General features: G+C 38.0%; 1 protein-coding gene across 16 annotated transcripts in view; it reads right to left on the reverse strand.

Moving 5' to 3' along the window:
- The window catches only part of LMO7 (LIM domain 7), a 131583-nt gene that overhangs the window by 73273 nt on the left and 34795 nt on the right, over window positions 1–23515 (reverse strand). For 15 of the 16 annotated variants that reach the window (XM_085215724.1, XM_085215719.1, XM_085215727.1 and 12 more), the window contains exons 2-3: window positions 21776–21846; window positions 18220–18289 (exon numbers count right to left, since the gene is read on the reverse strand). In XM_085215724.1, coding sequence (XP_085071850.1) covers window positions 18220–18289; window positions 21776–21846 — 141 coding nt within the window. The remainder of the gene's footprint in view (window positions 1–18219; window positions 18290–21775; window positions 21847–23515) is intronic. The other variant, XM_085215726.1, reaches the window with a different exon arrangement.

Consider the following 23515-nt stretch of genomic DNA (forward strand, 5'->3'; position numbering starts at 1 on the left):
GGACTGTTCTACTGGGGATTGAAGGGGAGGAGAGAAATGCCATGGCAGTGGCAATGTGGGACATGATATGGTGCTGCATGAGCAGCCAGGAACAATAAAGGACAGGTAGCCTCACCTCTGCACCAGCTCCTGCAGCATTCAAAAGGCTGCTTGCACAAGCAGCCAAGCTAGAGCTTTTTGTCAGTGTACACTTTTCCTTCCCATCCTCCTTGCACATTCAAGTAACACAAGCTTAGAAATGGCATTTTTTATTGAAAGTATCACCTTACTACCAAGACTCAAAACTTAAAGGCAGTTTCCTTTTGTATAGGAGAGGCCACAGTTTACAATCGTACTGCAAGTTCCAAGGCAGTGTGCTCTGATGGATTCACCAGTTGCCAAAAGTCACAGTAATCTAATGAATAGATCATCAGCTGAACTGCAGAGAATGCCTGAGCTGTGCACATAAACAAGGAAGAAGAGTCAGAGACTTAGAAAAACTGATGCTGCCCACACCCCGAGCGTAATGAAAACATGAGTACTTGCTCATCGCTGGTGGCTCAGCTGTACAACAACAAAATTGTTGGCATATGAGAGAATTTGAGGTGTTGTAACAACTGAACTAAGACATCAACCTCCTGATAAACAACACATATGGCAACTACAGTGCATGCCCTTCAGAAACAGGTCAAAAAAAAGGGGAAATAAAAATGTGACACAAAACTCAGCTAGGCATGGCACTCACTGGCATATAGAATGGAATAGCTTAAAATCTTCCTCTCCCCAGTTCCCAAGCAAGTAGTTTGATGATGCTTGTCACTGGTCTAGGTAACTCCGAGCTTTCCCTAAAGCTGGCGTCTGGGATTCACATCGAAGCAGCAAGATCATCCAGAATGTTATAACACAAGTTTGGATATTGACATAAAATCGTGTAGCTTTAACAAATTAGCTCTTATGAATACTGTACTTGTAAAGGTCTCTCAATCATTTCTAATCACCACAGAAAATCACTGAAGATACAAATCCCAAAATAGCTGGCAGCCATTTTAAAGTCTTACAGAATAAAAAACCTGAAAATGAATTTTAAATAGTACCAGAGAAATAAGCAGAAAAAAATGACAAGCTGTCAAGCTTGCAATTAGATTCATCATTAGAAATGTGAACAGGAACATTGTTCAGTGATTAAAGTGCTCAAATATAGTAACCACCATGCTATTCCTTTTACCAAGTCATGAAATACAACTATACTTTTGTAAGACTAATGGTTGATACCCTTTTCATTTCAAATGCTGTACTGGAATCTTAATCTCATCATACTACACGAAAAAGAAAAAAGAACTCAGACCTCAAACATCTGGAAAAGGACAGATCTATTTCCTTGTGACCGCAAGGCGCACAAGCAATGTGTTTGAGAAAAACAAGTTTAATACATGTGTTCCTATATGCCTTCTGCAAACAAGATGCTCTCAATCTTCATAAGCCATGGCTGAGTGTCTAATTTTAAGAAAGATTCAAATCAACAGAATTGCACAGAAAGATGTCATATGTTGAGAAAAAAGACAAGGAACCTAAATAATAAGCAGAGACTGTGGTTTGGTTATGCCAAAAGAATCATACTATGGTTTTGGTTGGAAGGAGTTCTAGAGTTCATCTAGCCCCAACCCTGCTGCTGTAGGCAGAGACACCTTTCACTAGATCAGATTGCTCAAAGCCTCATCCAACCTGGCCATGACCATTTCCTGCAGGGATGGGACATCCACAACTTCTCTGGGCAACTTGTGTCAGTGCCTCACCACTCTTATAGGGAAGAATTTCCTCTTTATCCTTAATTGATGGGATAAATGATGATTACTAATCCTCTAGTTTAGTCATTACTCTTTGTCTTATCACTGTAATCCCTGAGATAAGGAATCCCTCCCCATCTTCCCTGTAGGCCTCCGTTAGGTACTGGAACTTCCTCTTCAGAGCCATCTCTTCTTAAGACTGAATAACAATCAGCCTCGCTTCAGAGTAGAGGCACTCTAATCATCTTCATGGCCCTCCTCTGGACCTGCTCCAACAAGTCCATGTACTTTTTATGTTTGGGGACCCAGAGCTGAATGCAGCGCTCCAGGTGAGGCTTCATGAGAATGAAGTAGAGGGGGACAATCAACTCCTTGTCCCTGCTGGCCACACCTCTTTTGATGCAGCCTGGGATACAGTTGGCTTTCTGAGTTGAACACATACATCTGCCTCACATTGGGTTTTTCCATCAGCCAACAACCCCCTAAATCCTTATCTGCAGGACTGTGCTGAATCCATTCTCCACCCAGCCTGTATTTGTGCTTGAGATTGCCCTGACCTATGTGCAGGACACCTTACACCTGGCCTTATTGAACTACGTGAAATTCACATATACCCACTCTCAAGTCTGTTAAGGCTGATCTGGATTGCATATCTTCCCTCCAGCATGTTGACTGCACCACTCAGATTGACGTCATCTGCAAACTTGCTGAGGGCACACTCAATCGCACTGCTCATGTCACTGACAGTGTTGTTAAATAACACTGGTCCCAACACTGACACCTAAGAAACATCACTCATCAGTGGTCTTTACCTGGACATCAAGCTTTTGGTCACAAATCATTGAGCGCAACTACTCAACCAGTTACTTATCAATGAGTGGTGCACCCTTCAAACCCATCTCTCTCCAATTTAGAGACAAGGATGTCATGCAGAACTGCATCACATGATTTGCACAAGTCCAGGCAGATGCCTGCTGCTCTCTTCCCTTATTCACCAAGACTTGTATCCCTGCTGCAGCAGGCAACCAAATTCATCAGGCAAGATTTGCCTTCAGTAAAGTGATGTGAGCTATTACCAATAAACTTCTCTGTTCTCCACATGCCTTCAAAAAGTTTCCAGGAGGATCTGCTCTCCGTGACCTTGTCAGACACAGAGGTGAGACTGACCAGCCTAGAGTCCCTGGGCTGTATGAATTGTGAGAGGTGATACTGTTACCTTCTAAGCCAGCAAGGGGAGTAACAGCAAAGGGAAAAGAACTGGCCATCCCCAAAGTCTGTGATACGAGGATACACAGTCAAACAGATTACATACACACAGGCTTCTGACCATTAAAAGAATCTGAACTAATGGTGATAACAGTGACAAAAATCAACTAGATGTTTTCAATATAGAGTCTGATCAATGCACATCCGTAAGCATCTAGAACTGGAATTAGAATAATGCCATTACATTTTTAAAAAATCATAACAAAAATGAAGCCTGAAGTGTTAACCACAAAATTCAAGTGCAGTCCATTTTTGTTGCATTTGTACTATTCGTAAATTTTTCCTGGGAGGCTGAAAGGATGCAGAGAGGAGAGGCTATATGCTTTTCCCTAGTCTATGTGTATGAGAAAACAGTAGAGCATTTTAGATGCTCCGAGCACAACTTCAGTTTCCCACAAGCTGTACAGACTTACATTAAAAGCACACTGCTGAACGCTGACTAGGTATAGCTTTTACCATCCAACATTTCATTTTTGCCACAAACTTCAAAGCAAACCACACCCAAACCCTCTGTGAAAGTTGTAACATAAGAGGCTGAGCCTGCAGTGGGAAGCAGGTCAAGCAGTTGGCACTTAAATATTGCAGTTAGAGGGAATGACAACTGATACCACACCCTTTCAGGCATGCACCTGCCTTTCTGGTCCCCACAGGGAATCACAGTGCGTTCCCCTAGGCCTGCTGCTAAGGCATTCCCCTCTAACCAATACTGAAAACAAGACAGGGTAGCATGCCAATGCAAGGAACAGCCTTTGTCTTTCCATACCTCATTTTCACACAGAAACAGTAAGACCATGGCCTGTGCCCTCCCCTTCAACATCCCAAGCATGGCTGCATTCCTCTCTCCTGCAAAGTCAGAGACAGGAGAAGAGGAAAGAGATGGATCTTTTCCATAGTAGTACTTCCCAATCAGTCATCGCTTGACCTTAGCACTGCTTCTGCTCCTCAACAAAGGGGATGGGACTGGGCCAGATCATGGTAGCTGCAGCAGGTGGATATGGTTGGAAAGGCAGGACTGCCATGGTGTCCTACTGTCAATCCCATTGCTGTCCTCCAGACTGCAAAGAAGGCAGTCTCTGTGTGGGAAAATACATGAACTTGCATGCTTTTCCTTTAAAAAATAATGTTAATTTGATAAAGTAATTAAAAATATGGAGAGAACCACAAGTAGCAATGGTGCTATGGTTGCTTCTCCTAAAATAGAAGAAAAAATAGCATAAGCAACAGGAAGAGAAAATTATAGATGCAAAAATGCTTAAAAAAAAAAAAACCTCCTGTAGACAAAACTGAAATGTGAAAGTGTAAGTAAAATATAAAAAATAATTAAAAAAAAATCTCTATAACGTAAAAATTAGAGAGCACGAAAGGGATTTAGAGGTTTCCATATAAGGATGTGCAACCATCATCTTATTTTGACTACACACACGCAACACATGATCACACTGAATTCATCGTGCATATGAGTTCCAATTTCATTAAAAAATAAATCCCTCATCATGATTATCTGGGTGAGGCAGGAATATTAATTTAAACAAGCATGTAAATACATTTGCTTTCTTTAAGGTGCAGCCATGTTGAATGGTAAGCCTGCCTTTTTCCTAGTTAACTGTTTCTCTGAAACTCTGCACTTAAACACGGTGAGATCTTGAAACCGTACAAGTTATGGCACATCTTTCAATTCAAATCTACAAATTCAGTTGGCACCTGGGAGAAAAACAATTTAATTAATTAACGTGGTGTTTTTCTGTTTTTTTTTCTGGCTGCGTAGGCTAATAAGCATAGACAGTTCTCCATATAATCACCTACTCTTATGCAAAATGGCCCCCATCTCAGTTAAAGCTATTCTTCTGCCATTCAAGTTTGTATTGTTGTTGCTGCAATGTCTAGATTTTACTTTTATCCCACCCACCACCCTACCCCTTGCAGAATGTGAAGGAAGGGAACAGAACTTCATACTGGCACCCTGTGCTCCCAGGACCATGGAATGGATTTGCTCCAAAGTGCTATAACATCACCCAAACTGCTACTTGGTGCCAGGATCTATTTTCAATTTCCAGGCTTCCCCCTCATCCTCTCCCTAAAAACAAACACTCAGCACCAACAGTGCCTAGCAACAAAAGTGACATTTTAGGAAGAGTGATGCATTTCTTTTAGCCACTGAATTCAGGAAAACATGTTAATAACCCACATTTAACAGGCATTTCTTAGTATTGTACTTATGAAGACATTTAGCGTAATGTTTCAAGATAACTCCATGTCTTCATGACAAAGCTTCTTGACATCTGCATTCCCCCAAGAAAGGGTGCATTTCAAGACAAAAAAAGGGATCTCTTTTTGTTTTTAAGGCATTAAGTATTTCTCATATACACAGCACTGTACTAGCCACTAAAGCTAGGTCAAATCAGTTAAATACAATATTTAGAGCTGTGTTTTGCAACAGCATCACAGAAGAGCTACACCTTGTTTATGTTCAAAGGCGTGGTAAGGGAAGAAACCTGCAAAAGGATCTTGTTTGACGAGTTGGGTGACCTGCTCTTCCTCAGAGGTACATTTTGATTCTTAACACTTATAGTTGCGGGGGGAGGAGGGGGAAGGAGAGGGGGGTGGAGTCAAGAACAGTGTTGAATCTTATGGTCTGACCACAGACCTGGGAGCCAGGAACTGCAATTACTACTTGGCCTTGCACGACAGACTGCTTCACATTTGTCCCATCCATAAAATGCAACTACCTATGCACTTACAGCTCTTGTTATTTCATTAGAAGACTGCCAATGGGTTCAATCTTGAACTGGAAATAGAAGGAGTGGGTATAATAATTGAACTACTTTTTTCCCCCCTTTTTAGTTCAAAAATTAAGAATAAAAATAATTAAGAGTCCTGCAAGCATAATTTAACTTAGAATGACCTCAGGGCTTCTGTTCTATAAATCATCCCACCTACAGCAACATTCATGGAGCACTACATTGGCCAAAGATCAGAAATTGTGCTAATTGCTTTACCAGTCCCCTGTGTGCACCCTTCACTGTTTTTCCATACCATGTAGAATAATAAATTGTGAATGATTTTATAATCCTTGACAGGCAAGTCTTCTCCACAACGTGTTCTGTGCAAGATTACAGATAGAAGGTACAAACTCTTTCTGTGTGAGCTGCCTGCTCCAAGTATCAATAATTTTAAATAAGAGCCTTGAAGAGTAACATTCCTCTTTACTGTGCACTTCACTCACCTACTGACATTGCAATTGGTCTCACTAGAGTTGAACCATTATGGAAATCAACTTCTGAAACAGCCTTAGAAACAGCCTTAGATAAGAACCATTTTGATTTCAGACAAGATGGCCCATCTATTCCCAGATCCTCATTCCCAGCTGTGACATTTCCAGCCACTAGCAATCCCCAACACTGCAGTTAATGACCAGCAGAAGACCTACCCAGTTAACCTCATTGCCTCCATTCTCTTGATGCACTGAGTGCCATGGGTTATTTTCAACAGTAGTAATGGCATTAGGACACACAGCAACAACAACAACAACATTGTTTTTTGTTTTGTTTTTTGTTGTTGTTGTTTTAAGTGGGACTTTCATATTTCTGGTGTTCAAGGTAATTGATGTAGAAAGGGACCAATTTTCTTCACATTTGAAATCCCTTTCAGGCCTACCCCACTTCTCGATTGTGCTGCTGTGTAAACTTCACTAAGGTAATCCAGCAACAATATATAACCTAAATGAATACTTTAGCGATAAGAGCAATTAACAAGTTGTAAATTACAGGTGTGTTTCAGGGATGTCACTGTTACCAAATAAGGCAAACCACAGAGAAAAGGGGCAAAAGTACAGCACTCAGACAACCTGAGCCTACAGGACTTTCAGTCAAGAGCATTCTGTGCAGCTCTCAGCTTTAACTCCACTTTGGATGATTACAAAGGGAACTGAATTCACTCACTCACAGGCATGCTGACTGTAAAGCAAGTACGGAATCAAAATGCTGTGTTACAGAATAGCATCCTTGTTTAGAAAAGCCTTAGCTTTCCCACCACTTACAGATATCTGAGCCAAAGTCAGTAAAAAAAAAAAAAAAAAAAAATCAAGTGATGTGCTTTTCACCCTGAACTGCTCATAAAAAACAACAGACTTTACACACTTAGTTTGTCAAGTACTCCAATGCCAAGTTACCCCACCAGATAGAGTTGGAATGACAGTAATCCACTTAAAGGTGAAACTCCCCTGAAGCCTAATGAGTAATAAAATAAGAACTCTTGTTCTTGGAACATTAAAAGTTTTGGCAAAGCTTGCTTTTGCTTTTTGCTACCCCCACTCTTTCCTCCTCCCCCCCCCCCCCCTCACCCCCCATTTTCTTTAACGCATTTTTGTCTGGTTTTGCTCACACAGGCTAATCATTTTATATAGATTAAATCCAGAGCTTCACTTGTCCAGAGGACTTGAAACAGAATATCTCTCAGATCCTCAATTCACATATTCTTCAATTTTCAACTATGATTTGGTACCTGTTTCTTCTTAAACAAGAATTTGGAAGCTCTCTAACTTTGACTTCTTCAGCAGCCACTGACAAACATCTTTTGTTTCCTGAGAATAGTCGCATCCCACCACCTTTTTTTTTTTTGAATGCTGCTGCCCTGACAGAGTTTATCCCAGGGAGTAAAGCAGCTCTCCCAGATTTGGAGATGATCTGCTTTGCAGCCCATCCTAATTCCTGACCAGCACCCAGCTTCCTCCTTTCCCTCCTTGCTTTCATGCCCCACAGAAAGAAAGCTTGGCCACCTCAGTTGCAGCAGCAACTCCACAAATTAGGTGTTGGCATGGTATTTATTCTTTTACATACATCACTGGAGGAAAGTGATTCAGCATGGGCACAGAGGTGTTCAGACAAGTGTTGAAAGATGTGGTATGAGGATTGCATACTAAACAGAAAGGTGAGTAGCATAGCTATATAACTCCAGCTATACCACAAAGAACAAGTATCACTGCTGCAATTAACATCTAGTTTCTTTGGAAATTGCTGGGAATTTCAAACACCACACATCAATAAATATCTGACATGCCAGCTACAGTGTCTGCCCTATATATATTTCACACACACACACACACACAACACACACACACACACACACCAAAACAGTCTGCTGCAAGTCTCAAATCTTCATTTCCTTGGCAAAGGCGGAAGAAATCAGATTTTAAATGTCACCAGTATAATTTAAGGTGTGTACCTTTTCTACATGGTTGAATTTTTTTTTTTTTTTTTTATTTAGGAAGGAACGTCTGTAAAGGAACACAAAGAGTCACCAGATATTTGAGGAAATAAAAATAGCATGCATCCGACAGTAAACAGACAGTAAAGCACAGACTACAGCTGATTAAGTTTAAGTTGAAAAGTAGAATTCTTTGCAGTTTATTTGGCAAGCGTATTTTGTTAAATGCTGGCAAGATGGGGGAAAAAAAAATCATACTTTTTGGAGCTTTAGTTTAGAGCTGGAGAAAGGATTAAAAATTTCCACATTAGAAGATTCTTAAAGCCAGTCCTATTATTTTACAGCTATTTCACAAAAATATTTAATTAATTAGCATTCTGTGATTTCCCCCCTCTATTCTGCCCTTGTAAAGCCCTATCTGGTGTACTGCATCCAGGCCCAGGACCCCCAGCACATGAAAGATATGGAGTTGTTGGAACAGATCCAGAGGAGGGTCATAAAGACAATCAGGGGGCTGGAGTACCTCTCCTATGAAGAAAGGCTGAAGCAGCTGGGCTTTTTCAGCCTGAAGAACAGAAGACTCTGGGGAGACCTCATTGTAGGTTTTGAGTACTTAAATGGAAGTTACAAGCACAAGGGAGACAGACTTCGTAAAATATCTGATAGCAATAAGAGAAAGGGTAGCAGTTTCAGGTTAGAAGAGGGGAGATTTAGGCTAAATGTTATGGGAAAAAAAATTTACTGCAGCGGTGATGTACTGGAATAGGTTGTCTAGAGAAGCTGTGGATGTGCCATCCCTGTAGGGTCTCAAGGCCAGTTTGGATGGGCCCTGGGCAGCCTGATCTAGTGGGTGGCAGATGGCATGCAGGCTGGAACTTCAATTTAATTTAAAAGATTATCTTTAATTTCCCCTCCAACCTAAGGCACTCTATGACATCTCTTCCCAGTAACTCATTAAAAGTGTCCGTCTGAAACAGATGATCTTATTTAAAACATTTCCCAAACACTACTTCCAATTCACAGTAATGAACCTATATTCACAGAACATGCTATCCCTTGACCAGAGACCAAGCCTAGCAGCTGAACCATCATTTCTCAGGGTGTGTGCTTTGGGGTCCTCGCTATACAATTTCTCTCCATTTACATCCTCTCTATATATTTCATTCTGTCATCACCTCCCAGAACACTGTCAATTTAATAGAGCACATGGGTTTAATTCTGCCCAATAGAAGTTTTAAGCAACTACTAAAAACGTCACAAAGAGTTTTCATCAACCTCCCCTTTCCCCACACCCTAAATTTCAAAGTGTTTAAGCAACAACAAAAAACAATTAAAGGAAATTCATAGCTAAGGCTGAAACATGCCATATGTTTTCAAGAAAAAGGGCACAAAACATCAGTAAACCACTGCAGTGATTACATACTCCCACTATCAGGCACTGAAAAACTACAGAACAATATCATCTCCAACTATTAATAGCCATACTTCCTTTCTAGTATACAGATCTCTTTTCTTAATTGTCTAACAAGGGCATTTTCATACAAGCCATATTTCTCTTTCCCACAAGACAGCAGAAGCAGAACAAAAATGATTTTTGAACATACTTGTCAATTCCTGTATTATTCCTGACATTTATTTGTAGTTTTATGTTTTTTGAGCTTAATCCAAACATGTTTTGTTTAGCTGTACAGTCTATGAGAGTTAAAATTCTATCCCCGTGCTGATTTTCCTGGTTTATTTCACACTGCCCATACTCTGCTTGCTTGAGGTGAAGCACTTTGAAATGTAACGTTTCAAAAGATTTTTATGGTAAAATATAAGAGCTTCTTTAAATTCTTAAGCATAGTGATCAGGTTTCTAAAATGCTTCATAAATTTACTTTTTTTTAAAAAAAACTTTTTTTTATATCAGAATTTTCATCCCACAGGCTCTATTGTCCATGATTCTCCCAGATTTGAAGTAATGTCTGCTCAGGAATTTGAAGTAATGATAACTGTAGAATCTGAATTTTACATTGGAGATGTACAAGCTAATTTCCAATTGCCCATTTTTACACTGTTGACAAAATATAACTTCAATTCCTTAGGTAAAAAAAAAAAGTTGTTTGACATGGCTATCTATTTGAAATACCATCCCTGTGTCACCTCCCAGGTGAAAAGATATTTTCATAGACTAGTATAAATTTTTATGTTCAGGAAACTTGTTTGAGCACTAGAGCTGGACCACTGATCAAAGAAAAAAGTTTCCCCTCCCATGTAATTTGACTTGTCAGAACAAAATTAGATACTTAAGGTGCATCCCAGTTACCTACTTGGTAACAGTCATGGAGAAGTCCTCACTCAGTTTAAGCCTTTGTGAAGTCTGGAGATGTTATTGCAAACAATGCCATCAAATACCATTATGCATTAAAATGCTCTTCAGTATTTAATGATATCATTTTCCAGAGCAGACAAGTTTCAAGATACACATAAGGCTGAAGTACCTGGAGGAGAGATGGGGAAAAAAAGGAGGGGGGAAAAAAGGAGGGGGGAAAAAAGGAGGGGGGAAAAAAGGAGGGGGGAGAGAAAAGGAGGGGGGAAAAAAGGAGGGGGGAAAAAAGGAGGGGGGAAAAAAGGAGGGGGGAAAAAAGGAGGGGGGAAAAAAGGAGGGGGGAAAAAAGGAGGGGGGAAAAAAGGAGGGGGGAAAAAAAGAGGGGAAAATTTCTAGAAAATGGAAGATTACACCTCTGCCCTTCTGTTTGCACATTGGAATTATAATTTTTTTATTCCCTGAAAAAAAACATGCATCATCTTGTGCTTTACCTTATGAAAAGCAACATCAGTCTAACCAGCTTGCAAGCAGAGCACATTAAGCGCTTATGCAACTTTACTCCTTGTAAAAGTGCTGCTCACACACTCACCTTCTACCACTGAATTGACAGTTCAAAGAGGAATACAATTCACAAGACAGCTTAGCCATGAGGAAAAGGTGGTGCAATGGAAGCAGGCTTTGAGGCAGAGCCCACAGCTGCATTAGCTATGACGGGCCCTAGCACTTGTCAGGAACACTACATCAAATCTTCCAGAGAAAGAGCAACATTCCACATCCCTCAGTACAACTCTCCCTCAGTATGCCAACCCTCTCGTCACTACAAAAAGAAACATTAGACCAGCAAGCAGAGCAGCTTAGATGATCATTAACTCATTAGTTGGCTCTCAACCAACACTTATTATGAGGCTATTTCTTATAAGAGATTTTGGATACTGTTAGTTGCTGCACTACCAGCAATCCCATCGAGCTTTAAGACTTCATTTTTGGCGATTTTTTTGTGTTTTGTGGTGGGTTTTGTTTTTTGCTTTCTTACCAAAACCAACATAGATTTTATGCAACTTGTTCTATGCATTTGTCCTTTCACATTTTCCATACAAAACAGAAAGGTTTGTGTGTATTCATTCTCTCATACCACACAAGGTACCACTAATATTACTAAGTAATCCCCACTAATTGATTTCCAGAACAGAAATTGAATAAGCAAAAAAACTTATTAAAAAAAAAGTGAAATACAGGAAAACCAGAAGCATAGAGCTATGTTAAGGCTATATTAAAAAACAAAGAATTGACAGCAAGAAAAAGCAAATGCACTCAGAACTTTCAGCACAAAGGAGCTATTCCAAAGAATTTGAGAATTAGAGCTGCTTTAAAAGATCTGTTAAAATAACATAAATTTAAAACATCAATTTTTTTAATTTTTTTTTTTTTAAATCTGAAAACATGACATAATTTGAGTTTAAGTAATTTAGCGAAGGAAATCATAGCTAAATCCTACATGAAACAATGAAGATTGTTTGCATTTTATCTGAAAAAATAAAATAAAATTAAAAGCATCCTATAGCAAAGTGAAAATTTCATTTACTTGCCATTTCCCTGCAGCAATTAAAAGCTGTGTCAGGAAAACATTCCCACAGAAAAAAAAATTTGGCCAGCTCTACCCGATGACAACAGATAAGGAAATACCAGGGCGGCTCCAAGGTTTGCCAAGTGTTAGATACAAAGGCTCAGAAAAATATTTTTTTCATGGCAATGTTTTACCTTCTCCACCCCATCTTTATCTCCCTTTCATTTTGCTATAATTTTCTTTCACATTTCTGTCTTCTTATCCTTATTATCCCCTACCTTACTGGTTTAGGAGGTACCTGCTGATGTCCATAACAAAGTAGCTCTCCCTTGATTTTTCAGGTAGTTGTCTTGGTGTGCAAGAGAAATGAATATCTTCTGATACATTAAATACGAGCATTATGTAACACAGTGTTGTTATATTGGATTGCATTAAAGAAGAGAAGGAATGATGTTTGTGTAGCACTTGCCTGAAGAGCTTCTTGGTCAATGTGAACCAGAAATGTAACTCTTCACCCTAAACTAACCCCAGTTCCACACTAGAACAACAAAAATAAAATCTACTCTCCAGCGTTTCTGATGCACGTCTTCAAACCCAGGACTGCTTACAGATGAACAATTTCATTCTCTTGTGTGAAAGGGAAACAAAAGCTCACAATAAATAAGTAAAAATACACACATACACACAAAAAAATACAACAAGACACCCAATGCCATCTTTGCCAAAGCTAAAATAATGAACTGCATGAAGATGATGTTTGGTGCTCATTCATACAACTCTCATACAGTTAGTTGGCAGCACCTCTACTCATTTGAGATGAGAAATCAGCTTAGAGAAATAAAAAGTTGATTGCACTGCATTTGCAATTCTTAAAAACCAACAGCTCTCCACTCTGCCCTGTGGTCTGACCACAGCCCATCATGATGTGATGATGCATTTCCCAACCACAGAGTGGAGCAAAGCGTTGCATTCCCACTTTATTAACAGGAGCTGCAAGGAAAAGTAGATGTCTTAAACACCCAGATTCGAACATTGCAGGGCAGGCAAAAAAAGCTATCCTCATCCTCCCACTATCTCATGATTTTTTCTGCTTCAATCTCAGTTCAAATTCTTCGTTCAGCCAACTAAGTTGGAAAAGTAAGTATTTTGAGGAACAAAAGCACTGCAGACAAGGATGGGTCTAAAAATGCCCAGGAGAGCCTTGATGGAAAATGCGTTCAGACCACAAAGTGCTCTTCCTGGCCTGATCATATGCAAACCGCTACACATGCTGGGATTCAAGCTGAAAAGCAGAGAACACATGTTTACTGAGGTTTTTTTTTTTTTTTTTCTCTTTTTTTTTTTTTTTTTTTTTTTTTTTTTTTTTTTAAGTGGGGCTTGGTGGTACTTTTGAAAAGCATTAATTTTATTTCTCCCTGAAAATTCTAAGCCAAATCATTTTGCAAGTTTTATTAAATAACTTTGAGGCTGCAAAATTTGTTCCACTCTTTCCTCTTGCCCATTTCACTACTAAAGGAGGAAAAAAAAAAAAAAAACGATTTTTTTTTTTTTTAAGTCTTCAAAATAACATACAGCAAGAAAAATAATATACTTGTTTTTAGGCATAATACTAATAATTAGAGGTACTTTTTTTTTTTGGGGGGGAGGGCGGTGGTATTAGGAAAAAAAATCACTTTAAATTAAAAAACATATTGGAGGACTTATTTTCCATTTCTCAGAAACCTTAGAGGAACACCAGGCTGAGGAAAGAGCAACAGGAATGAGGCATCCACGAACCAAGCTGTTATTTCAGTGCCCGGTGCTAGAAGGAGAAGTGGGGATTGCTCTTTAGCATAAGGCAGTTCTTCAGAAGGTGAAGTAAATGGTCTGCTATTCATTTTCCACATTTGAAGTACAGCTGTATCTTGCTGGCAGATGAAGCAAGTCATAAATGTGTAATTCTTTGTATAGATATAACTTGGGCTAAAGTTCTAAAATCAGTATAAACAGAGTTTTCTCCATAACAGGAGCAAAGCAGTGGGAATAAGATCAACCCAGCAAGATTCATCAATGCAAGTAATTTTCTTTAAATCACATCTCCCTGACATAGGCTTATTTCATATAAGTATGGACCACAACAAGTGGATTTAAGGCAGGCTGAACTTTCATTATCTTGTACAATGTAATTCATCTTGCACAAATCTCTGACCCTTCAGTTACCTGGATCACATGCCCCAGAAATGCCAAAGAGCTTTACAGGCAGCTACTCAGTACTAGCTTGCTTGCCTACTCTGCTGTACTAGGGAAAATACATGGATTGCTCTTTTGTCTTATACAATTGGAAAGATATACAGAAAAACTTGTTCTTCAGTTGCCATATTAATACTTCAGAAAAAAGTCTTTAACAAATGGCATTCTCTCAGAGTAGTGGCATTTATTGCCTTCACCATCCTTTTAAAGGAAATTAAAGCAGTCAAGCACAAGAGAATTCCCCTCAGAAATCCTGCAAAAGCACATCACTCTTTCTGAAACCCCTGTACACTGTTAAAAATCAACCTGCTGCAAGCCACAGCCTTCTGCAGCAACTGATGGAATTAGTCCTTTGTACCTTGGTGGTTGCACGTGCTGTAGCTCAGGGACCCCCCTCTGAGTAACTGACATTTTCCTTGGTCACTCATCACTGACCAAGAATGAGGAAAACAGAGATGGCTACACAGGAACCGATTCCTGCCCCTGCAGCTCTGTGGCAGCCCCAAGATCACACATCACTCACCTGGGCAAGCTGGCATTGAGCTAGGACTAACCCAAATGGGCACACTGTTCTGTAAAATGGGCAGCTGTCACAGCAGGTGTCTCCAGCAGCCAAGCCCTGTTAAGTGCTGCTGGAATAAGAGTTATACTTGAGGGCTGGCCTAAGTGCTTCTTGTCACCATCAGAAGATGGATCTGTTCAGCCCTCTATTTCCTGCTACTTCCACTTATCTTCAAGAACTTTGGTTGTGGTCTCTTCCCTCAATAGCTAAGTTCAGTTTTCCAAACAAGCACACATGAATCAAAGATACAAAAACATTTTTTAACAAAGGGTTAAAACAATTATTAGCTGTCACGCAAGCCATAGGAGACACATGCCTCCAACAAAAGAAATGGAACATCAGCACTGTAGCACCATCTTAAAGAATTTTTAAGTTTGCCCAGTACCAGAACTTCTGTTAACTGAATGCCAAGTTTCATTTCAGTGTTTAATCATCAAGACATTTATTTATCCTTCCATCATGATTATACCTGAACCACTGAGACCCACACCCATAGTTAATAGACCGCAGTATAATCAAACTAGCAATCAGTATAATCACACTAGCAATGCAGGCTGAAGCTTACTTTCAGTTGATTAAAATGAGCTTGGAATTTAGGTGATCCTTCAAATGTAAAGTTTCTATAAGGTTTTTGAGAATTAAATGGTTCCAAAAGCAAATGACATAAATAATTCAATTAATTTATAAAGTAAAACCAACAAAAACCACATCTAAGTTACCTATCTCTATTTAAAAAAGTATAGCACACAGTATTCCATAAAACCCAGACTCTTTTGTTATTCACACAGGCTTTCATTTCCTATTTTACTCAAGAAATTTGTTTTCAGAATAACTACAAAGACAAATAAACAATATAATGAACCCCTTCTGGAGATTCAACCACATACTTATGTTGAGCATTGTACTTTTATACTGCTGAGAAAACTGTCAAACATTTGAAGCAAACAAAACTTTTCAGAGGAGAGAGGAAAGAAAAGAGTCAAACACATTAACTCCCTAGAGAAAGAAAGAAAATCTGAAGAAATTCCAAGGTCCAAAAGGACTGTGAAGAAGCTATAGAGAGAACATGATCAAATGATCAAAGACTCAAATTCAAGCTGTTTATCCTTTAGAAATAAATTCTACTACTTAAGTTAAAACTTCCATCTGGTTAAAAAAAAAAAAAAGTCCCCCTACCAATAAGGCTTCCAAATCTTATAAAGGTCTGGTGGGAAGCAATTAACGTAAGACTGAAAGACACTGAATACAGTAGAAGTGAGTTGTAGAAGTGTACATGAAGCCATGGAAAACACAGTCTAGAAGCTGACTTGTGGGAGAATCAACTAACAAGCAGTGAAAGTATTTCCAGAACATGGCGAGCAAACCTAAGCCAGATAATTCCTGGCAAGCTCTATACTTAGGAGCACAGTAAACCTTGCTTTTTTACTGGGAAGTAAAGCAGAGAAGTTTTCAGTACAAGTGGTTGAATGTGAATCCTTTCCATCCGTAAATCCTGCAGTTCATCAGCCACAATATTCTAAACCTGGCAGGTACTAATGCTTGTGTTTCTATAAATGCACAGAACTGTAGGTTTTACTATGAGTTATATACATTCAGGGATGAAAGCTGAGCTCTCCAAAGACGTTTAAATTAGCTTGTTCACTCTCAAGTCGGGAGACATACATATACACATACCCATTATTGCCATCATAATCACAATGTTCTGAAACCAAAGTATTTCTGTAAAACTGTTTCCACAGGTTAATACAAAATATCAGTTGTCTCAAGGAACACCTTTAAGTGGTACTTTAATAATAACAACAATAGAAGTGGATGGTCATGGTTTATGAGATTCATTCACCCTTCCTCTGTTTTCTTTTTGAAGACTTGTAGGAACTAGTAACAATGATACACACCAAATAAGAAAAGCTAAACACCTAATGAATACTCCAAATTTTTGTGTCTGTAAACAACAAAAGAACCATGTAAAATTGAAAAGGTATTCCATTTCACAGTTCAAGACAACATGACACCACAGAAAATGAAATCTAGCCTATGGTTTTCAGGTCTGGACAAACGGCTACTTCAGAGGCAATTCAGGCAATCAAACGACTGATAAAATAACAGTACCATCTTCCCCAGAATCATTTTGAGTTCTTTTTTTGGATGCTTCACAGGAAAAGAATGTGCAGCACTCATTCACAAGCCTAATACCCTAAGCTTTCCGGGACAAAGGCAACTAATATTTTGCACATTCATTTGATGTGGAAATGGACTTTGAGCTTATACAATTATATATGTCAAGTTAACCCAATCTCATGACCTCTAGCCAAGTTAAATACACTTTTCCCTCTAAAGAGTTGCATAGCTGATGCAAAAGCAGATATTTGGTGTCCCATGCCCTCAATTGAAGGTCTAGAGATATTTTGTCTGCTACTCCTTTTACAAAATCAGGAAACTTTCCCTAATGTTATGATTGCATATTTACCATAAGGTGTAATCTTCTGCTTCTTGTAGGAATCACACACACATCCCTGTTTGCTTTTGTCTTTTAAAAAAGAAGTTTTGGCCACAGGACTAAGAGACAGTTATCCTGTAAGTTAGGAATAACTTAGAAGGCTAACTTATCTGGAAAAAACTGGCAAAAAAGAATTCAGTTTGCTTACCCTCTTAAAAGTTTTCTGATCCTAAATGGCTAAAAAATTTAGTGTATGGTCTCTGACCAGCACGTTTGACAAATAGCATACAGGAAGTCTTAAATTTCCAAAATGATTCCATGTGTTACTTTTCTCCTCCTCTGCAGATAACACAATTTTCAACCAAAATATCTTCAGCTAAATCTCTTAGGTGAAGCCTTAAGAGAGATTTCTGCATCAGTTATTTTAATGCAACCTAGGCTTTACTGTGTGTGGGGAGAAGCAACTTCTAAAAATAATCAGGTTGCAAGAAATATTTCTTAGCTTGTTCTTTCCCTAACAGAGGGGATTCTGAAGTGGTTTGTGAGTATAATGCAACAATAGCCTTTGAATAAAGAAAGGTAATGCTGTATAGGCTTGTGCGCAGGAGCCACCAGTGCTTCACATAGGGATGATGAAGCTCCATAGAGTGACAAGTTGATTCAAGTTACAGATTCAGATCATTGTATGGATAATCTCTGTTTTCTAATTTAATATATAAATGGTAACATGTTGATCAAAAATGGAATTAGAAGTATAATCTTGTACACTTGGTAGGCTTTTTAATGAGTCCATGGTGAGACCAACAGGCAAGAGGGTGCTTATCAAGCACTATTAAACAAAGCATGGAGTCATACCACAGATATTAGATTTGCTGTCATTACTTACCAAGCCAGCTATTGGAGTTGACAGACGATTTATCTTCCTAACAATGCCAGGTTTGATCTTGTTAATCAAACTACAAAGAAATCATATGAATTTACATTACATAATTTTATTTAAGTCTGAATATCATTGCTTACTAAGAAAAAACTTTGCATACATTACTCACTCCTATGACTTGAATCAAATAAATTGGAATCTATTAACACATGCCAAATTTTTTATTTATTTATTTTTTTTTTTTTTAAGTCAGTTTACCAAAAAGCAAAAACCAGCAATAGAAGATTATAGAAGCAAAAATGAGACAAAGTCATAAAAATAAGATGGTTGATAAAGGCAGAGTAAGAAAGAAAGAAAAAAAAAAAAACAGAAGCAGCTGAGTGGGTGCAAGGAGAAATGAATTTATGTTTGACTGGTAGGACTGGATGATCTTAGAGGTCTTTTCCAAATGTAGTGATTCTACAATTAGGGATTTTACGTTTCTGCTAAATTGGTGATGTTAACTAGACTGAAATTTCACATTTAAAGATTTTCCATATCTTCTACATCAAACTTTATCAGAAGAATATATACCAAAACATTAATTTTCAGTGTTCCTTGTAAGAGGTCTGATATTCCTGTAGGAAACCAGCTCAGATTTCATATGTTACCAGCCCTAGTATGATGTCTGCAACAATATTTTTTTGTAAATATTTTACACATGCAAGTTGTTTTTTTGTTTTGTTTTCCAGTTGGACAGAAAGGACTGAGCCTCACAATATCACTTGTACTTTATATAGAATTTACAATAAAACTGAAAAAACAGAACAGATGCACATCTCGTCATGCATTGAGGACGAGGCAAAGTATTCCTTGCACCTTCATTCCCAGGTTCTCAGTCATGCTGGTAGGGAAATCCCATGATTCACTGAAATACACGCTAGACCACTGGACCAACAAAGAACTGGGACCTCACGACACACTGTAGACTTCATCCACCTACATCTGAGGAATTTGGACTTGCTCCCTCTTCTTGCTGCTGCTTGTTTGGCCAGACCCCTTAACCACACAAAACATCAATTGAGTTTTGTGATCTACCCACACCAAAGCAGAGTCAGCTCCAAAAGTTTAAAATTATACAGGGGAAAAGGCTTTTTTTTTCCCCTTCCTTTGCTCAAACAGCAGATATATTTGGAAAATAAACAAAAAGAACAGAGTTTATGCATATGTAATGAAATGGAAGATATTTCTAAGCACCTGCAGAATAAGAAACAAAGGTAACAGATCCTGGGATTTTTCAGCTGCATTGTTATTCACCAAACAAAATACACTTGGTTACTTTTCCATCAAGAAGAAAGAAAAAAGAAATTAAAAAAAAAGCTAATGTTTTCTTATATGTTCCAAATGCATCACTTATTTGCTTTATGTGCTTCAGAACACAAAGTAGCATATAACAGAAAGCCTTCTTCCTCTAACCAGGAGATCCAGTATAATGTAAAAGGCTTTATTTTGTCAACTGATCAGTCAGTTGACACACATACTGGTCAGGAAGTCAAACAAGCCAACTGAGCTGCCATAAGAATAAGTGGTGAAAGTATAGATTTGATCTGCTGCAATATAAGCCAAATATATCACCTCCAGTGATAATGTATCTGTGTAAATTAAACAAGTCATGTCAGGGGAAATCAAGGCAACACACAATGCTGTGGCTAGTTTATCTTCATTATTTAAGATCTTCTGTTTTGTTTACTTTGCTGAAAACTGGACATTTGAAAGCCTTTCACATTTTGTTCTTTTCCATTTCCAGTGAACTCTTATGGAAATCACTTACCTTTGTACTTCAAGGTATATCAAATTTAAAAGTTATGACACAGGAGAACAGCTGTATGATTTAGTGCAGTATAATTAGATGTCTTTTCCTTTAAAGATTGCTGCACGACTCTTGAAGAAAACTGCTCAAATGAAGAAACTACTGGATGTTTTTCCTCACATGTAGCTGTTAATTACAGATAAATTTAACTGATCTGCTTTTGGCAGATGGATGCTCACATTCTTTTGCCAAATAGGCATCAACAATGAAAATATCAAAGAGTTACAGTATATCAGTTCATTGCCATTTCTTAAAGACTTGATTTAAAAGTTACAGCTGAATACAATACACACATCCCACTAAGTAGATACATCAAGTAAAGAAGTGGCTTCTTGTTAAAGCAATAGCTATTTTATTAACAGTCAGTATAGTTCACATCTGATTACATAAGCAACAAAAAACTTCCATCCCTATAAACCGTTCAGTCTTAAAAAAGAAAAGCAAAAACAAAAAAAACTCCCTCACACCAAAAAGACAATTACAGAAGCAACTAGCAAGATAGTCTGAAAGGTGAAGTGCTCAAAGGAAAAAAAATTAAGGAGAGAACAAATAGGAAATCAAACATTCACAGAAGTAAAGATGTGGGAATGTTGCCTGTTTTGCATTTACTTTGGTTATTGTGATATACACTGAAACAAACAAATAAAAAAAACAGAGAATTATACCTTCATAAATATTTTCTGAAATGGCTGAACTTTTAATGGATACCTCCAAGATACATTTTTTAATGTCCAATGTAGTCTCTGAATGGGACACTTACACCTATATTTCCTTAACATATAAGGTGGTTAACAGCACTTTCAGCCTTGAAAAACTATTCTAGTAAGTATAAAAACAATTACAGATAGACCTGATGAGTGGACTATTTATACCTCTGACTCAGTCTACCAGCGAAACCTGACAAGTCTCATTATTGCCAAGTCTGTAATATATATAAACAAAAGAAAGCTTTTTTGAAAAAATGTTCTAGAAAAAGCTGAGGTCAGAGTACTGTTCGCTATTGTAACTAATTCAGTCCAAATGCTACTGAAACCTGGGCTGCAACATTTGCTTTTATGATCCTGAGTTGTCTTTAAGTATGCCAAGTGACATCCTATAGATAACGCTAATGATGTACTTGGATATAATTGTAAGATGGCCAAATAACTCCTCTTATATTTTATATTAAAGAGAAATTTTAGTAATTAATATTACAAAAAAAAAAAAAATTGCAGAGGCCTAAACTTATTTTTAATTTATGATTTAATCACATTCACTACTGAAATAAACTACCTTTTTGGTATCAGGTTTTCTGGGAAGAATCACCGTCTTTCAGGATTTAGAAAACAAGAGTTTACAATAATTTCTTAACATGATGCAGGCAAAACAAAATAAACAATGATTATATAAATAACTGAGTGCCTCCATCACAGTCACAGGCCACACCACCTCGCATGAGCTGAAGAGAAAGCCCAGTGACACTAAGAGCATTATAACCAATAAAACTAAGCAAAGGTCAGAGGATCACCATAATGCTCCAGCTAAGATAAATGCATTGAACAACACATGGAATACATAGATCCAGAAAGTGGACATTTGCCAGAGGAAGGAGGAACAGCTTTCAAACAAGTATAAAAAAAATATACAGTTTAAAACGTTGGCACTTAAACAAGTCAAGAAGGAAAGAGGCTGATAGAAACCTGAAGCATTTTTATATACTAAGTCAATACTCACTCGCACAACAGAACTCCATTTTCTAAAGCTGCTCGAAAATCTTTGGTTCCAAAGCTTTTCCCAGTAACTGTCTAGAAAAAAACAAGAATTAGAGGTCAATTTGAGACATGCATACAAAAATCAGGACTACAAAGAAAAACTGAGAAGTAAAAAAAAAAACTTCAATTCAACATAGTAGTTCATAGTATGCAATATTTTCTTATATTAATTTTCAAAATAAAATAAGAGGTTTTCTAGAACAGTTGTGCCTCAAAAGAAGTCAGATTTAACATCTTCAAATAGTTTCTGCTGGTGCAAATCAATCTTCAGCAAAATTCTGTGGGAATACTTATTTTCTAAAGCAACGCTATCTATACTGGAAAGCATAAAAGAAATCTGAAACAGAAGCATGAAGAAAAGAAGTGTGGAGTCTTTTCTCATTTAAATCTTCTACTTCATTTCACATCTTGAACACTCATGATATCCAGCATGAAATATATTACCTTTTTTTTCCTGCCACTTGCATCTAAGGCAGTGTGATTAAAGAACCTCTCTGGCAAGTCTTTATTACCACATGTACATAAATACCCATTAGCTGGACAACAATAAGACTATACTAGTGGGGCTACTCTTCATATACAAGGTGAAAAGCAATGAACAATGTCAAACAAAGGACTTAAGGTACCCGAAGCCAAAAGCATTGCCTATAGGTTTTCAACAAAGCTGTTTTCCACAAGAGATTTGCTCCTGGCATTAATTCACTCCATCTCAAGCGAAGAGTGATACACTGATGATCTCTTAAGCTTAAATTCATTTGGATTCTTCTTACTAGGTTTCCCCCCAGCAAAGGCTCCTTTATCAAAACCCAGATTGGTAACCCACACAGAAATCAGGAAGGGAGAAAAGTTTCTAGAACAGCCCAAAAAGAGTTTTATTCCAGCTAGGTACAGAAATCATACAAGGAAAAGCATTTATTTTCGTTAGCTTAGAGCTCTCCAGGTTCAGGCACTAGCTTGTCATAAAATTCCATTTGAGGATCCTGACCATCCCCAGTACTGCACAGGACTTCAGGCACACAATTAAAAGTGTTGTGGAATCTATGTGCATCCAGACCAACAGTTAATACTTTCCACAGTAATTAAAGAAATTAGTGATGAAATAAATGAGCAATGCCTGGTGAAAGAGCAAAGGAGAGAACACAGCGCTTTAAGGACCTGCTAAATTATCACCCTGTTATTTTTCTTAAATTGCTAGAGGAACATATACTGCCACCAGAAATCCTAGAACTGAAGCTAAGTATAAAAAAAAAAAAGTGCTTATTTTTCAAATTCAACAACTTGAACTTCAATCTCTATAGAGAAAAAAATTAGATGTTACAAACATCTGATTTTAAGGTGTTTTTTTTTTTTTTTAACCCATGAGACTCCAACCAACTCTTAAAGAGGCCAAACTTTATCCTCATTTTACAGTTCTCTCTGACATCTATGGGACTACACAGTACGTTTATTTGGTTTAATGCAAACAGTTCATTCCTAAGTCATGCACACAGTATGCAGTGAGGTGTTTCCTTTACGTAATGTCACTGGCCAGAGTTGGGCCCATCTCAAAACTGCAATGACTTAGATATCTGGAAACAACCTTTATGCTGAAATTTCTTAAAAATAAATAAATAAATAATCAGAACTGCACATAGATAAGGAGGTCACTAAGACATTATACTAAGAAGTCGGGAGGAAATATCACTGAAGAGACAGTGAACTT

This window comes from Meleagris gallopavo, chromosome 1, assembly GCF_905368555.1.
Source record: "Meleagris gallopavo chromosome 1, MGAL_WU_HG_1.1, whole genome shotgun sequence".
In the NCBI taxonomy this organism is placed as follows: Eukaryota; Metazoa; Chordata; class Aves; order Galliformes; family Phasianidae; genus Meleagris; species Meleagris gallopavo.